General features: G+C 43.6%; 1 protein-coding gene across 1 annotated transcript in view; it reads left to right on the top strand.

Moving 5' to 3' along the window:
- Positions 1 to 18,380: 18,380 nt before the first annotated feature.
- Positions 18,381 to 18,759, top strand: part of LOC143988891 (uncharacterized) — a 49,387-nt gene continuing 49,008 nt past the window's right edge. Inside the window, exon 1 of the mRNA XM_077488810.1 lies at positions 18,381 to 18,587. Within this exon, the coding sequence (XP_077344936.1) occupies positions 18,518 to 18,587 (70 nt within the window). The 5' untranslated portion in view covers positions 18,381 to 18,517. The remainder of the gene's footprint in view (positions 18,588 to 18,759) is intronic.

Consider the following 18,759-nt stretch of genomic DNA (forward strand, 5'->3'; position numbering starts at 1 on the left):
CCTTGTATCTCTTTTTTACTTATACTGTGTGTTGTATGAATATCTAGTAATTGCAATAAAAAAATTCAGTGCACGTCTTTTTTAATAGATGTATTAAATGACAAAAAAAAAAAAAATGTAATATATTGCAGCTTAGAAAACCTTAAATGTGGGAGCTGCACTGATTTTCTTTTTCTTTTTTTTTTTTTCTTTTTTTAGGCCTTTTTATGTAACACCACCCTAACCTCAGGAGGCATGGTGGTATGCCCAGAGACAGTATGAAACCAAACAATATCCAACAGAAAAACATGGACTTTATAGGCACCAATATATAAAAAAACTAAGCAAAAAAAAGCTGCACTGACAGTAATATGTGAATAAATGTGATCTAATACACAAGTGACATAATGTAAATGACGTAAATGGTGCAACAAAAATTGATGAGTGAACCAATACTATGCCAAAAAATGGGTAAAAATGTATATAAAAATACAAAAAAATATATTATGAAATTTGCCAAATAAAAAGTCAACAGGATAAAACAATGGTGGGAAATAAATGACAGTCTCTTCCATGGTGCTTCCGGAAGGGGAGTGAATGTTGAGGACTAGAGATGGCCTTGCGGTTCGCCCGGCGGTCGGTTTGCAGTGAATTTTGCTAGTTCGCAATTCACCAAACCGGCGGACTTCTGGCGCTGTTCGCGCGGTGGGCATATGCGTTTACATTGTGAAGAACTTTGACCCATGATGACACATCCATCATGGGGTACAGGAATGCCAATTGAGACATTTCAGCACATGGACAATTGGACACACCCCCTACCTTATAAATAGACCTGATCTGGTGGCCATTTTACATTCTGTCTTTTGTCAGTGTAGGGATAGGACGCTGTGTGGAGCAGGGACAGTCAGTTTAATCACTAGCTATTACTATTAGGTCCACAAAAGTCCTTTTAAGGACTGGTATAGGTGTACAGTATATAGGGTTCTGGTACACTGCTGCTGACTGCTGTGCTGCTGATTGCTGAGTGCACTGCTGACCGATTCTGCAGCTGTCTTTTGTCAGTGTAGGGACAGGACGCTGTGTGGAGCAAGGACAGTCAGTTTAATCACTAGCTATTACTATTAGGTCAACAAAAGTCCATTTAAGGAATGGTATGGGTGTACAGTATATAGGGTTGTACACGTATAATATACTTTCTTTCAAATATACAAAGTATATTATGGTGCACTGCTGACTGTTGTGCTGCTGAGTGCTGATCGATTCTGCAGCTGTCTTTTATCAGTGTAGGGACTGAGGGATAGTTTGGTGTTCTGAGCAGGGACAGCCTGCAAATCACTAGCTAATAGGTCCACAAAGGTCCTTTTAAGGACTGGTATAGGTGTACAGTATATAGGGTTGTACACGTATAATATACTTTCTTTCAAATATAGAAAGCATATTATACTTGACTGCTGTGCTGCTGAGCTGATTGCTGACCGATTCTGCAGCTGTCTTTTATCAGTGTAGGGACTGAGGGACAGATTGGTGTTTGGAGCAGGGACAGTCTGCAAATCACTAGCTACTAGGTCCACAAAGGTCCTTTTAAGGACTGGTATAGGTGTACAGTATATAGGGTTGTATACGTATAATATACTTTCTTTCAAAGATACAAAGTATATTCTGTACTCTCTATCAAGGTCCTTTTAAGGACTGGTATAGGTGTACAGTATATAGGGTTGTACACGTATAATATATTATCTTTCAAAGATACAAAGTATATTCTGTACTGTCTATCACAGTGCTGGTGTGGTGTCAGTGCTCTCTATCTTGGTGCTGGTGTCAGTGCTCTCTCTCTATCTTGGTGCTGGTGTCAGTGCTCTCTATCTCGGTGCTAGTGTCAGTGCTCTCTCTCTCTATCTCGGTGCTGGTGTGGTCTCAGTGCTCTCTATCACGGTGCTGGTGTCAGTGCTCTCTATCTCGGTGCTGGTGTCAGTTCTCTCTATCACGGTGCTGGTGTCAGTGCTCTCTATCACGGTGCTGGTGTGGTGTCAGTGCTCTCTATCACGGTGCTGGTGTCAGTGCTCTCTATCTCGGTGCTGGTGTCAGTGCTCGGTCTCTATCGCGGTGCTGGTGTCAGTGTTCTATCTCAGTGCTGGTGTCAGTGAGGGAGATAGCAGTGGAGAAGCCAACCAGCAGGCAGTGCCAGTGCCATGGCTGAGGATCAGCATTGGACTGGCACCTCTGGACCACCGCAGTGGAGCCCTGCATAGGTGGGGGTAAGGGCTAGGCAGAGGGAGGGGCTCAAACACTGGGACACTGGCACAGGACTGCGCTGCCCTGATTGTGGCACTGATCATCTCCTGCACCCCCTTCATAGCCTGGCCTGACCTTGCCTCTTCTCCATGGCCTTCATGCGCTCCCTGAATTGTCAAATTTTCACAGATAAAAAAAGAATGCTTGTCGTTGTCGATCCCAGATTCACTTAATACTTTTGTTATGTCAGTGTCCATGTTGTGGGACTATGTGTGCACAGCTAGTAAGTATTTTGTGGCTGAAAATATGACCTGGAGGTTTTTAAGGTTTGCCTGCCATTAAAGTCAATGGGGTCTGCCGCGAACTTTGCTGTTTGCGAATTTTTGGCCGCGTTCGCGGTTCGCATTCGCGAAACATCCTGTCAGAAGTTCGTCCATCACTATTGAGGACACCCAGTCTTCTATAATCAAAAAGGACCCTGTGAATCCACCACCAAATAAATTGAAGGCTTTACCAGCTGAACAGTTTTGCTAAGCAAGTGTGCATATTATTCAGTCATCCAAATAAAAACCTAAATACTGGAGGTGGCGTGTGGAGAAAACAATAGTGAGCACCAAGGTGAATGTGGGTTATACTGCTAGAGACAATGATCTACGGATCAAACAAACCAACTTAGATATAAACAGGTGTGTTGCTAGTTCTACAAAATATCTGGGGCTAGAGCCCATAGCAGCAAAGTAAATAAAGTAAGCCCCCTCATTACATCAGGGTCCCCAGAGAGCCTCCCCCTTACATCTGGGTCCCCAGAGAGCCCCCCTTACATCGGGGTCACCAGAGAGCTTGTCACGTTGCATCAAGATGCGGCTTGTCACTTTCCACATCACCTGCCACCAGATGCGGATTGTTACATACAGAGAAGCTAGGGTATATAAAAGACAGGCTAGGGTATATAGAAGAAAGGCTAGTGTATACAGAGAGGCTAGCGTATACAGAGAGGATGGGTATACAGAGAAGCTGGTGTATACAGAGAGGCTTGGTATACAGAGAAGCTAGTGTATACAGAAAGGGTGAGTATACAGAGAGGCTAGTGTATACAGAGAGGCTGGGTATACAAATAGGCTAGTGTATACAGAGAGGCTAGTGTATACAGAGAGGCTAGGGTATACAGAGAGGCTAGGGTATACAGAGAGGCTAGGGTATACAGACAGGCTGGATATACAGAGAGGATAGGGTATACAGAGAGGCTAGTGTACACAGAGAGGCTTCCTATACAGAAGACAAGCTAGGTTAGTATAGTTTCCACCCTCTTCCATGGTCTGCACTCACCTGCCGCCTCCCTAGCTCAGGAGCTCGTGTGAGAAAGTTCCTCCCGACTCTATGACATGGGTTGTGCAAGGGAGGAGACTCGCTCTCACACTCATCTCCTGGCTCTAGCTATCAGTGAAGCTTTGAGTGCAGATTCAGTTAGAGTGCCATGGCTTTGCGGGACAGCACTGTGTCACGCAGCCCATGACACTCTCACAGTAGGGCTGGCCCTGGACTCGGGACTGTGGGCCCCCTATTAGGGGCTCTGGCCTCAATAGCCACCCCCTAACAACGCCTCTGGATATAAATATAGATGACTTTTAATTTGACTAGAAATTGAGTCTATGCATAAAAATAATTTTGTGTACTCGCATAGTATATGAGGAACTCTATAAACTACCAGCGACCTGGAAAATATGTGATGGTAATGGTCAGCCGTCCAGAAATTACATATTAAAGAAGAAGAAAAATGTAAAAAACTGCGCTCAGGTATAATAAATATCAAAATTCAATAATTAGGAAGCCGCGGTTCTCACATATCCCATAAATATGACTCAAAACAATGGAAAGACTATAGAATCGCCCTAGCCATGTGCTTCTAAAACTCAAATGAACAAAATCCCATATATAAACCACCCATTGGTCATATAATGTGAAAAATCTTATGAAATGTGACAAATCTTACGGAAAACAAAAATCACATGTGCATAATCAGTGTATGTCTGTCATAGACATATGTATTCACCAATAAAGTGCCTGTGAATATATCAATCAAATAATACAAAGTAAAATATACACAATTCATAAGTGCATAAAATAAGATCAAGAATTGTGAACTAAACAAAATTAAACGGTGAACTGTGAAATAAAGTCCATAAATCGTGAAGGAAGTCGTCCCCGCACTCAAGACCCAATAAGATGTGTAGATTTCACCACCAAACCAGCAGAAATGGACTCTTACTGGACTGCTACGATCCCCTATAACGGAGGATCAGATGAGCCACTTCACAAACAGTCAGGACATCCATGGATATCATAGTATATAGAAGATATAAAACGCTCCATAGTGTAAAACCTTAAAACTTGATTAAAAGGAAATATATTGCACTTACATAATTACAAAGTTCAGAGAGCAAAACAGTCTGTTTTGCAAAACAGCAAAACAGAGCAAAAACTGTTTTTGCTCTCTGAATTCTGTACTGCAATGTTTCATCGCCCCTCTGCCTTGGAAGAGTGGAACACCAACATTGATGGCGGGATCCCCGGCATATCTAGTCCTGTAAATATGGTGTAATGCTTGTAATGATTGGATCGGACCACAAGATAGCACTTTTCAGCATGGTGAAGGAAAGTTCAGGAGAGTCTTATTCGTGACACATTTGTCTCAAGAAATTATTTGGTTGTCTTCCGGTGGTGGTTGGGCGGGCCTCCGGACATTTATGCATGAATACAAAATAACAAGTAGAATGTCAGTGCACAGTTATTGGAGGAATGCCAGACAGGACCAGCGGGTTGGCCATTAAGACTAAATACTTATAAGGGGTGTAATGTGGACGAGTAAAGTGGGTTTTTAAAGATATAGAAGAACATTATCAGCTAATGGACTGGCACCATCACCTAAAGTAATTAAAGACAAGAATATGAAATAGAGAAAGTAGGAACGAGAAAGAAGAGAAAAAAATTTAATATGCAAAAAAAAAACCCATACAGGTTTAATGCTACTTTAACCCAGATGTCAAAGAGCATTGAATCTGCATTCATAAAAACAAAAAACAATATATAACTGTCCTGAAAAATTATTATAAAGTGCCTTGAAAAATAATGCATTGCCGCCATTACAGCAGCAACTAAGCAAAAACAGAGGAAAAAAAACATCAAAATAGGTAACTCCTCTCCCATATTAGTGATCAACAGGTGAACAGGATCACTGTCATTAAAAATGTACAAGTCGGGTACAAAAAAATATAAAAAAAAGGAGAGAATAAAACAATGGTTGCCAAAAACTTTTAGAATTTAGTCAAACCCGACTGCAATTTATTTCTCCAAATTTTTTTTTTTTAGAGGCTTTTCCCCACAATAACAAAAAGAAAAATATAATTCTAGGGTCCTCTTTTAAATGTGCACAATACTCTACAACGGTCTCTTAATAGCTACCCACATCAGGATGGCAAGAGGGTGGAGTTTACTAAAGCTGTGGTCCTAAGCCCTTGTACACAAGGTCGGACATTCCGACGGAAAATGTCCGATCGAACCGTGTTTGGGCTCTATCGGACTTTTTCCATCGGAATATCCGACCAACAAAGTTTTAGAGCTGGGCTATAAAATTTTCTGACAACATGATCCAATCAGACTTTGTCCGATTGTGTGTAGAGAATTCCGATTGGACAAAGTGCCACGCATGCTCAGATCAAATTCCTAGACCAAAGCTATTGGCTACTAGCCTGAACATAGTCCCGTCGTAACTAAATTACATCACGTTACGAACGATCTGATTTTCCGACAACTTTTTCCGACCGTGTGTATGCAACACAGGTTTCGGACAAAATCCGTCAGACAAAATCCAACGGATTTTGTTGTCGGAATGTCCGACTGTGTGTACAAGGGCTTAGACTGTACCTGAATGAACTTTTCCCACTAAGAAACCTTCGTTGGAGATATTTGGATTGACCTCTTTTGATCTTGAGATCCCCCAAATTGTCCACTTCACTCCTCCTAAGACATCCTGATTTCCAGCTCCCTTGTTACCTTCTGCCATGCTCAACATCAGGACCGTTCCTTTTGTACTGAAAGCCAAGAAACCCAATTATCGAATCTGAGGGATAAAACACCAATCAAATTTAGTAATAAACATTAAATTTTTTTGCCTAGAAACAAAAACAATGGTTATATACCTTTAACAAGACATTAGCATATGAAACAAATATCCATTACATTACATCACATAAACAGTGCCCTTTTTTAACCACTAGAGATCCGCGCTATAGCCGAATGACGGCTACAGCATGGACCTGCTTTGCCGGGACTACGTCTATTGACCCCCCTGAGGGGAGCGCGCGGCGCGCTCTGTGATCAGCGAGTCTATGAGACTCGCCTGAATCAAATCGATCCCGACCCCTTACCACGTGATCAGCTGTCAGCCAATGACAGCTGATCATGTGACACAACAGAGCCGGTAATCGGCTATTTTTCCTCCTCGCGCTGACAGCTTATCAGTGCCCACCTGCCCCCTGCCAGTGCCACCTAGATAATAAAAAAGTGCCCCCCATCAGTGCCACCCATCAGTGCCCATAGTACCACCCATCAGTGCCCACAGTGCCACCCATCAGTACACACAGTGCCACCTATCAGTGCCCACAGTGCCACCTATTAGTGCCCATAATCTGCCTCAACAACAGTACTGCACCCCAGTGCCACATATCCGTGCCCATCAGTGTCATCTACCAGTGCCCATCAGTGCCGCCCATCAGTGCCGCCCATCAGTGCCCAGCAGTGCCACCTATCAGAGCCACCTATCAGTGCCACCTATCAGTGCCCATCAGTCCCATCTATCAGTGGTACCTATCAGTGCCCCTTAGTGCCACCCATCCGTGCCACCCATCAGTGCCACCCATCAGTGCCATCTTATCTGTGCCCATCTTTGCCCATCAGTGCCGCCTTATCTGTGCCCATCAGTACTGCCTTATCTGTGCCTATCGGTGCCACCTTATCTGTGCCTATTAGTGCCGCCTTAACTGTGCCTATCAGTGCCCACCAGTGCAGCCTATCAGTGCCCACCAGTGCAGCCTCATCAGCGCATTTCAATGAAGGAGAAAAATGACCTGTTTGCAAAATTTTATAACAAACTATGAAACATGATTTTAAATTTTTTTTTTATTTTGCATCTTTTTTTGTTTGTTTAGCAAAAAATAAAACTCTCAGCTGTAATTAAATACCACCAAAAGAAAGCTCTATTTGTGGGAAAAAAATGATAAAAATGTCATTTGGGTACGGTGTTGTATGCCCGCGCAATTGTCATTCAAATAGCATCAGCGCTGAAAGCTGAAAATTGGTCTGGGCAGGAGGGGGATTTAAGTGCCCAGTAAGCAAGTGGTTAAAATGCCAAAAATTGTTGAGCTCAACTTATTATGTATTACTTAATACATATTAATACCACATGGATTGTTGTTTTATGGTGTACCAATAATTCCCCTCAAAAAATGTATTCACCATGGTGAAAAAAAATTAGCAACGCGCAATAAAACTTTTAGCGGTACTATTTAAAAAAAAAATCATAATACGTCACCAGAAAACTCTCAGGCCGCGTACACACGGGCGGACTGTTCGCCCAACTTTGTTTGTCAAACAGTTTCAGCAAACAGTCCGCTCAAAATTAGCATGGACGGACATGGCCACACACGGCACTTTTTGAGCGGACTGTTTCAGCGAACTGTTTGACAAACAGTTCGCTCAACTTTTGAAATGAACGGACTCGCCCACGTAAGGCGGAGGCAAATCCGCCCATTTCGAGCGCGTGTACAGGTAGGCGGGGCCCGCGAAGGAGACGTCGCGGGCTCCGCCGCCTGGAATGGACTTAAAGGGGAACCCCAACGCCGGAAAAAATCGGCGTGGGGGTCCCCCCAAAGTCCACAACAGACCCTTGTCCGAGCACGCTACCCGGCCGGCCAGGAAAGGGGGGGGAGCGAGCGCGCCCCCCCCTCCTGAGCCGTACCAGGCCGCGTGCCCTCAACATGGGGGGTGCCTTGGGGAAGGGGGGGCCGCGCGGCCCCCCCACCCCAAAGCACCTTGTCCCCATGTTGATGAGGACAAGGGCCTCTTCCCGACAACCCTGGCCGTTGGTTGTCGGGGTCTGCGGGCGGGGGGCTTATCGGAATCCGGGAGCCCCCTTTAAGAAGGGGGCCCCCGGATACCGGCCCCCCACCCTATGTGAATGAGTATGGGGTACAATGTACCCCTACCCATTCACCTGTGAAATAAAGTACAAAAAAAAACACAACACAGAGAAAAAATATTTTATTGCACAGCTCCGGGGGTCTTCCGTCTTCGGGGGTCTTCTCGCCGGACTCCTCCGCTATCTTCGTGTAGCTCTTTTACTAGCGGAGGAGCCCGGCTTTCTTCCTCCCCGCCGCCGGCCTCTTCTCCCGACTTCGGGGGTCTTGTCCCCCTCTTCGGTTCTTCTGCCGGGCCACCGCGCCTTCTTATAGCTCTTTTACAGGCGGTGGCCCGGTCTTCTGTCGCCGCTGCCTTCCGTTCTTCTGTCGCCGCCTTCGGTTCTTCTGCCGGGCCACCGCGCCTTCTTGTAGCTCTTTTACAGGCGGTGGCCCGGTCTTCTGTCGCTGCTGTCGCTGTCGCCGTCGCCGCCTTCCGTTCTTCTTCTTGTTCTTCTTCTTCTTCCCCAGGAGATGTTGACACGTCGCTCTCTCCGGCCGGAATGCCAGAGCCGCGCTGTGCGGTCACTTATATAGTGACAATGGGGCGGTGTCACATGGTATATGTCACATGGGTTGGTCACATGGGTTGATGTCACATGGGGACTATGACATCGTAAGGGGGCGGGGTCACCATGTGACCAACCCATGTGACATATACCATGTGACACCGCCCCATTGTCACTATATAAGTGACCGCACAGCGCGGCTCTGGCATTCCGGCCGGAGAGAGCGACGTGTCAACATCTCCTGGGGAAGAAGAAGAAGAACAAGAAGAAGAAGAAGAACGGAAGGCGGCGACGGCGACAGCGACAGCGGCGACAGAAGACCGGGCCACCGCCTGTAAAAGAGCTACAAGAAGGCGCGGTGGCCCGGCAGAAGAACCGAAGGCGGCGACAGAAGAACGGAAGGCAGCGGCGACAGAAGACCGGGCCACCGCCTGTAAAAGAGCTATAAGAAGGCGCGGTGGCCTGGCAGAAGAACTGAAGAGGGGGACAAGACCCCCGAAGTCGGGAGAAGAGGCCGGCGGCGGGGAGGAAGAAAGCCGGGCTCCTCCGCTAGTAAAAGAGCTACACGAAGATAGCGGAGGAGTCCGGCGAGAAGACCCCCGAAGACGGAAGACCCCCGGAGCTGTGCAATAAAATATTTTTTCTCTGTGTTGTGTTTTTTTTTGTACTTTATTTCACAGGTGAATGGGTAGGGGTACATTGTACCCCATACTCATTCACATAGGGTGGGGGGCCGGTATCCGGGGGCCCCCTTCTTAAAGGGGGCTCCCGGATTCCGATAAGCCCCCCGCCCGCAGACCCCGACAACCAACGGCCAGGGTTGTCGGGAAGAGGCCCTTGTCCTCATCAACATGGGGACAAGGTGCTTTGGGGTGGGGGGGCCGCGCGGCCCTCCCTTCCCCAAGGCACCCCCCCATGTTGAGGGCACGCGGCCTGGTACGGCTCAGGAGGGGGGGCGCGCTCGCTCGCCCCCCTTTCCTGGCCGGCCGGGTAGCGTGCTCGGACAAGGGTCTGTTGTGGACTTTGGGGGAACCCCCACGCCGATTTTTTTCGGCGTGGGGGTTCCCCTTTAAGCCCATTCCAGGCGGCGGAGCCCGCGACGTCTCCGTCGCGGGCCCCGCCTACCTGTACACGCGCTCGAAATGAGCAGACTCCTCCGAGCGGGAACAGTTTGCTCATTTCGAAAGTAGCCTACACACGGGCGGACTGTTCGCTCAAACACAGTTTCAGCGGACAGTTTTTCGGAATTTCCGAAAGACTTTGTCCGTCAAACTGTCCGCTGAAACTGTCCGCTGAAAGCCCACACACGAGCGGACTGTCCGCCCAAACACTGTTCAGCGGACAAGGTTGGGCGAACAGTCCGCCCGTGTGTACGCGGCCTCACAGAACTGTTTCTGGAAAACAAACACATTTTAGTAAATGCACCTTTCAATTCACTAGTACAGATAATTATCTTGGCTCAGGTCATTTGCATGTCAATACAGTTCTCTTTGCATTCTCACAGATGTGGTCGGAAAGAAGGGGATGGGCTTGTTAGCAGCTGAGAGCTAACTTCACACGACACAACATATATTGCATACTCCACACACACACACACACATTCACACACTTAGCATGTTTTCTATCATAACCTGGACTTGTTAAACCCATAATATCAGTTTGGTAAGGTTGAAATTCTTTCAGAAATCCATCGCATTTCATTAGCTGCTTCTCCGCCTGTATGGGGGCAATTTGTTAAAAAAAAAACGCTCACCTTTCAGGGATTTATTCTTGCAGAAACAGCAGGCATGGAACATTGTTGGTTACAACTGGATTAGTAGCATTGTTGGTACATACCTTAGGTGTGGAGGATGTCCCCCTGAGTACAGACGTACCCACATCCATCCATCCATCCATCTGAAACTACCAGAATTGTGTTATGGCTCTCCCTTTGTGTCAGCCACTGAACACTCCGCTGACAAGGACTGGGCAACTGAAGTCATATGCCCGTATCATCTTTGTGTGATGAGCACGGTACAGATCTTCCCATACTTTAAGTTTAACCCTTCTTGCAATACCTCTTTCCAGTCCAGCAATCCCAATCTTGATGATACCACCCAAGGCCCATATTTACAATGGACCTTGAACTGATTCCCCAACCTTTTTACAGGTTGCCTTTACTCCAGAGGTAGCTACTCTCCGGCCAAGAATTGGGGTGACAGGTCCCGCCCCTGTCAATGTTGCTGCTTTTCACTACTTGTCAGAACAATATTCCCTGTTCGTGACGATAGTCCTTCAAGTAACCCCCGAGATTTTCCTGAACTCTTTAGTTCAATCTCCCCCGTGGACTTTTCAGAAGTATTCTAAAAAAAAATTGATTGCCCTTGATGTCAACCCTGCCACTATCATTAATACAGTGACAGTGCATTTTTTTTAGCACTGATCAGCGGCTGAGCAGTTAGTCTGTACACAAGCCTAGATGCTATGATTTTAATCATATTTTTTAAATAAAGTTGAGTTAATTTGGAGTGCGGCTATCCAGCTACATTTTTTCTACTTCAAACTTTTACTAACACGAGATAAACACGAGATCAGCAGAAGGAGCCCAAAGGGCGGTGTACTGGGTCTTGAACTTCCTTTTTCTAGCCCCGTCGTACGTGCTGTACATCACCGCATTCAAAACAAATGGACTTTGTGTGATCATATGTACGCAGGACAGTTTCAGCGGAACTCTGTTGGAAAGACCGTCAGAGTTTAGTCTGGCGGAAAACCCGGTCGTGTGTACGCAGCATAAGTGTCAGATTTGTCCGCTGCAACGTCGCAGTCCTGCTAAAAATTAATGATCGCTGCCATTACTAGTAACAAAACAAAAAATATTCCATAAATATATCCCATAGTTTGTAGACGCTATAACTTTTGCGCAAACCAATCAATATATGCTTATTAGGAATTTTTTTTTACCAAAAAAAATGTAGCAGAATACATATTGGCCTAAACTGATCAAGAATAATGATTTTTTACATTTTTTAATTGGGTGTGTTTTATAGAAGAAAGTAAAAAATATTGTTTTTTTTTTTTTCAAAATTGTTGTATTTTTTGTTTATAGCACAAAAAATAAAAACCGCAGAGGTGATAATATACAATCAAAAAAAATCTTTATTTGTGTAAAAAAAGAACATCAACTATATTTGGGTACAGTGTTGCATGACTGTGCAATTACTGTGTACTGTGTGCCATATCACAAAAAATGGTCAGGTCATGAAGGGGGGTAAACCTTCCCGGGGCTGAAGTGGTTATATAGAATGTTGGGTACGGTAATCCACACCCATTGGGTGTATTAGTAGACAGTAAGATTAGGGGTCTCTCTCCCACAGGGGGTGTCCTTCTGGAAATTCCTTATTTATTGCCTCTCTCACCTATTACTTCCTTTGGTAACAGTATTTTGTTTTTTACTAAAAGCAAATCTGCAGACAGTTACTTGGCTTCGTAAAATCCCTACTATGTGCTTGCTCTTGCACAAAGAAGTGATCATTATTAGTGAATCCCCTGGATTGGAATAAGCATATGAATTAGCTAATTTCTCCTATAACTTAACTGATCTCATGAAATGATATCTAAAATGATCTGATATTTCAAGAAAGAAGCAGCTACCCTTTATAACCAAAAGAGGGTGCTATGCACTTTCTGTATTTGTGTTTGCTTATCAGTTTGGATAAGGTAGAAGAGCATTTATTTTTACATATATTTTTTCCTTTATTTTCACCTGATGCTCCATCTAGTAACACACTTCTTGTCTTAGGGTGTCTGCATTCTAAGGAGGAGCAATGGAGTCACCCTTGGGCAGCCAGGAGCTGGCTAATATTGCCTGCATTATCAGGGGACACTCTACAGCATTCCTACAGTGAGGCTGTTCTCTTTTAGTGCTCAGCTTGGACTCTGTGTCATCAAATCCTAAAGATAGAGTGAATGAGAGCTAAGAGTGGAGCCAAGCATTTTGGAATATGTAGTCCTGGAAGGCAATATTCAGTCAGACTGTTATGCACAACAAATCCCAGCGGGCTGGGGAAGTAGAACAGAATACTGGGAGAGGTAATAAACAGTCTGTGTGGGGACAGAATCTGCCTTTTGGGACTCCGATCTGAACCTGCAAATCAGTTTTAGACTGTGTTGCGGCCGAGTCGTGCCCTGCACTACAGGGAGAGAGCGTCACCTAAGCAGGTGCAGGAGCATCCACTGCCAGCCACTCTTGGTCTTTCAGCGGCAGCCTGGAGGCCGCTCTCAACACTTCCACACCCGATCCAGCTGAGCTGTGGAACGGAGTGACATAGGGTCATGCATCCCTTGTGCCAGACTTCACAGAAACCTGTCGGTGAGCCTCCACTCCATTCTTCAATACCAAGGGTCATTGGGACTGGTGAGCGGGCACTTGCCCATTCTTCTACCTTGTGTTGCAATTACTCTTTGCTGAGCAGCGACAGTGTTCCTCCTGTTTCAGGACGCCACAAGTACACTTTACATGCACTGGTGTGAACTATGCCATTGGAAGCCATATAACCTACTATTCATGTGTTTTTGATGCAGACAAAAACACACTGGGCTGCATGTGGTGTGAACCACCCCTAAATCTAACTTCAAGTGAGATCAACAAAAAGAGGCTTGGAAAATTTAGGCAAAAGCAGATTGCTACAAGTATGGCTGATGAAGTGGTTTTACCCTCCAGGCTGTGTATATGAATGTGGAATGTTTTCTTATTTTTATTGTCTTGTAAATTCATTGTTCATACTTATTTGATATTCTCATATCCAGCCAATAGGTGGCACTTTAGGCACTATTGCATGTGTTTTTTCTATTTTCTTTTACCTGCTATTATATAAAACCTAGCATTTACAGAGTTTATAAGCTCAAGCTTAAATGTACACGACACCAGTGAATGGGTCCCTATCACACACTCCCTTTCCCTTTTTATGGCTCCATCCAAGTGTATTGTTGTGACCTTTCTTTTGAAAATTCCTACTGCAAAATTAAAACAAAAACTCACATACACATGAGAAAAAAACAATATTAACCCCTCCTCACCTGCAGTCTGTATAAAAGCAGTAACTATGAAAATGCTTCGTGCTAGGGATATTAACCCCTTCATGACGAGGGTAAAACCAATTCTAAGATTTGAACACAGTTTTGTAACTTTTTTATGTGTTAAAGTGGTTGTAAACCGCTGGGTGCTTTTCTTTTTTTTTTCAGACCTGCAATGTAAATTCATAAAATGCTATTATGCATCGCATACTAACACAGTATATATAACTTAACTGAAAAAGAATACATATTTTTCACATTTGTATAAAAAAAATTTTTTTTCCAGAACACCACACTTGTAATCATCCGAACACATGTGGAATGTGTTGTGGCAATCAGGCATGCTATGCACAGGTTTTCTTGGCTGGGGTGGGATTCCTTGCCTCAGTTCCGGAACAGACAACCATTTGGGGTTCCATCTTCCTTGATGCTAGTCAAGCACAGTGCTCTAGCCGACCTGTGAGTATAGATCTCCTTTTTTCCCCATTAGGTCTTTTCTCCCTTTAAAAGGGGTAGAACATATTTACTAATACTTTACATCTATTTATATTTACAGTTTACTTCTGTACACAACTCCTGATGAATGGCATATAGCCATGAAACACGTTGAGTTTCCATGGGGTGCTCAGTCAAGTCTGGCTCATTACTTGTTCATTGGCCCATATATATCTTTCATATATTCAAAATGTATTGAGTACTATGTAACTATTAATGTGTATGTGTACTTCTCTTATAGCAGCTCTTTTTTACTAGTGTTACAAATAAAAAAGGTTTACTAAATACTCTACCTCCACAAGTCAATTGCCTCATTTAAAGTCACACATTCCCTTCTTATGTAACTGGAAACAAAGCATTACAGCAATGCAATGTCATCGCTGGAGGCCACTTCCATCTTTGCCTGTCTCTCTTCTGGGTCCTCGCACTCTGTGTGACTGGCCGGAGCCGGGATGATGTCACTCCCACGCATGCGTTAGGGAGCTGTCATTTACGGCACATGATTGCCGGGTGGCCGCTCCTTCAGAGCGCATGCACTGATGACGTCATCGGCTGCATATATAGTAAATATAGTAAATATCTACTAAACGGTGCAAGTTTAGGAGATATTTACAGCACCTATAGGTAAGCCTTATTATAAGCATACCTACAGGTACAGATACGGCATTAAAGTTTACAACCACTTTAATAAAGCTGTACATGTCATCACAGCTACAGTAAGTACTTAGGACCTTTCCACATGGGCACTCCTGCCTGACTGACTCCTCTTGCTCAGCAGGCGAATGACAGGTCAGTCTCCGCTCATTGTGCTGAGCGGAGATGGACCAAGTCCCCCTCTCCCCTATGGGGAGATCCATTTTCATTCAATACTATCCAATTTGATCCTCCAGACAGATGGAAAATAGGACCACCCTCTGTTTGGATTCGGTGGACAGGATCGGATTGGATAGCGGCGGGTGTCAGTGGACATGTCACCGCTGACATCCACCTCTCCTTAGGATAGGGGAGAGTGCAAGGTCCAATCAGGTCCGCCTGAAAAACTGACAGGAGGACCTGATTAGACAGCCCATGTGAAAGGAGCCTTAGCCCTTGTACACACGGTCGGAGATTCCGACAACCAAATCCGTTGGATTTTGTCCGTCGGATTTGGTCTGACGGATTTTGTCCGAAACTGTTGTATACACACGGTCGGACGAAGTTGTCGGAAAATCCAACGTGATGACGTTATTTCGTTACGACGGGACTGTGTTCAGGCTAGTAGCCAATAGCTTTGATGTAGAAATTTTATCTGAGCATGCGTGGCACTTTGTCCGATCGGAATTCTCTACACATGATCGGAGTATGTCCGATCGGAGCATTTTGTCGGAAAATATTTCCGGCAAGTTGGAAAAGTTGGTCCGACGGATATTCCGTCGGAAACAGTCCGATGGAGACCACACACAGTCGGATTATCCGACAAAACGCTCCGATCGGACACATTAGAATCTCCGACCGTGCATACAAGGGCTTAGTGTATCCAGGTGAAGTATACCTTGTTTTTTTTTTCCAGGACAAATTGGGCTATCATATGTTGGTGAATGGTAATGGATATCTCCTGATTTACTTTTTATTATAAAAGGAAAACTGGCCCAAAATAGTAAAAAGAATAGCGTTTTTTTTAAAAATGTAGCTATATATTTCTTGCTTTTACAATAACCTACCACCAGTGTTAATTTCATTGACATTTTTGTCTACTATATTAATACTTTTTTAGTCTACTAAAATACGACTAAAACTCAAACAATTGAGATGACTAAAATACGACTAAAACTAAAATAGTATTTTAGTCAAAAGGGTATGACTAGAACTATATTGAAATTTGACATCAAAATTAACACTGGTCAAAAAACAAGTTCAAACCTTAATACCATCAATAATAGCATACTCAATTTTTCACTCCAGCAGTATATAATGAGTTTGGAAATTGCAGAGACATGCTTAAATAGTACATTACAATTTAACCACACCCATTAGATTTTAGATGACTAAAATAAGTTTTAGTCTACTAAAATGCACTGGAGAATTAGTCAACTAAATATGACTAAAAGTAAAAACAATCGCAGATGACTAAAATGGGACTAAAAAAAAAAACATTTTAGTCAAAAGACTAAAACTAAATCGAAATTAACCCTGCCTACCACCAAAGGACAACACAAAATGAATTCTCCTGCTCCTGCTCCTGGCGATTGCAGTGATACTAAATATGTGTATGTTATTATTGGTTGTTTGTACCTGTAGTAGGGCCCAGAAACAATAGAGTACGTTTAAAAAAAAAAAAGTTTATCTTTCCTAAAACATACTGACACTGATGCTAACTGACATAGATACTAAGTAAAAACTTTTTTAATCCTACCTAAAATACACTGACCTTTGACCCAACCTTGACCCTTACCCTGACACTGACCTAGCTCAAACCCCGATCCACCTATTTTATTCTTTATTTTTATTGTTTGGGATCTCATTTTCTATCACATCTGTCATCAGTCACTGTGCAGCCCTCCCCTGTTTTTTTTTTTTTTGCTCCTTATGAATAGAGAAAAAGGTACAATGTATCCAAATCTCCGGAGCACAATAGTAACGCATTTCAACTACTCCATAATAAGTTATAACGAAAAACAACAAATACAATTGCACTCCATTGTTTCATTTGGGTGACATGATAGTTTGGGCCTTCTGTTAATGTTTGAAGCATGAAATAACCTAACAACATAACAAATGATCTGAATTGATTCTGATCCATTAGTTAATAAGCCTTATTATAGGCTTATCTATAGGTACAACTTCTGCATTGGGGGTATGCAACCATTTTAATATATATACAGTATCTCACAAAAGTGAGTACACCCCTCACACTTTTGTAAATATTTTATTCTATCTTTTCATGTGACAACACTGAAGAAATGACTCTTTGCTACAATGTAAAGTAGTGAGTGTATAGCTTGTATAAGCCTTGTACACACAGTCGGATATTTTCCGATGGACAATGACTGATAGGACCGCGTTGTCAGATAATCCGTGAGTGGGCTCCATCGGACTGTTTCCGTCGAAATATCCAACGGACCAAGTTTTCCAGCTGGGCTATAACATTTTCCGATCGGACTTTGTCCGATTGTGTGTAGAGAATTCCGATCGGACAAAGTGGCACGCATGCTCAGATCAAATTCCTAGACCAAAGCTATTGGCTAATAGCCTGAACGTAGTCCCATCTTAATGAAATAACGTCACCACGTTCTGAACAATCGGATTTTCCGACAACTTTGTCCGACCGTGTGTACGCAACAGTTTTGGACAAAATCCGTCGGACAAAATCCAGCGGATTTGGTTGTCAGAATGTCCGACCGTGTGTACAAAGGCTAATAGTGTAAATTTGCTGTCCCCTCAAAATAACTCAACTAACTCAATATAGATTTGCTAATTTGTCACAAGTGGGTAGGCAGAGTATTGCGTCCCAAGCCCAAACTTTTTGAAGCCAATTAGCAGCCTCAGGCTCTAATCATGTACTTAAAAAATAAGTACATGATTAGATATGTACATGTACTTAAAAAAAACAAAAAAAACTTGTAGAACTCTATGTGTCTGGCGCCCCAGATATAGATTAGGGGATGACGCATTGCTGAATAAAAGTCTTCTGGCTTTAATAAAATAGCATTTATTTTGTCCCTACACAGAAAATACAGCCATTTTTCCATTTCTTGTAAATGATAGAAGACAGTAAGAAATGCTTTAAGGATGGTGTGGCAGCTTGCCGCCTGTAACCCATGACATTGTAGAAGTTACTTCTCTACAGAAGCATTTTCATATAATACACTTCCTCTTTACAATCACACAAGAAGAATGAGAAGTCAGAGATGCTGCAGATTTACTCATGAGGTTATGGTGGCTGCACATTCCGCTATGTCACAGATATTACTGAAAATAACCAACAAAATGTAGGTCATCGCCTTTGGACTGATTTATTAGTGTTATACAATTTTATTGATGAATGAGAAAATGCAGAATTTCAAGATATTTATTGTCATGTTAGTCCTGGCATTTCATCAATCAGAAGGTAAGATACACAATTACATATTTTATTTTGATAAATTGATTTTCTACAGGTGAAACTCTAATGTGTGGCTACTACTTCCTCTGCCCTAGTTTTGTGATAGATTAGAAGTAGTAATGTTAAACCACAGCCTTAGGTGGGCTTTAATATAAGGTGAACCTTTTTCTCTTTCCAT

The sequence above is a fragment of the Lithobates pipiens genome, unplaced genomic scaffold (genome assembly GCF_037356315.1).
Source record: "Lithobates pipiens isolate NorthernLeopardFrog02 unplaced genomic scaffold, aLitPip1_a1.2 Scaffold_1, whole genome shotgun sequence".
NCBI classification, from domain to species: Eukaryota; Metazoa; Chordata; class Amphibia; order Anura; family Ranidae; genus Lithobates; species Lithobates pipiens.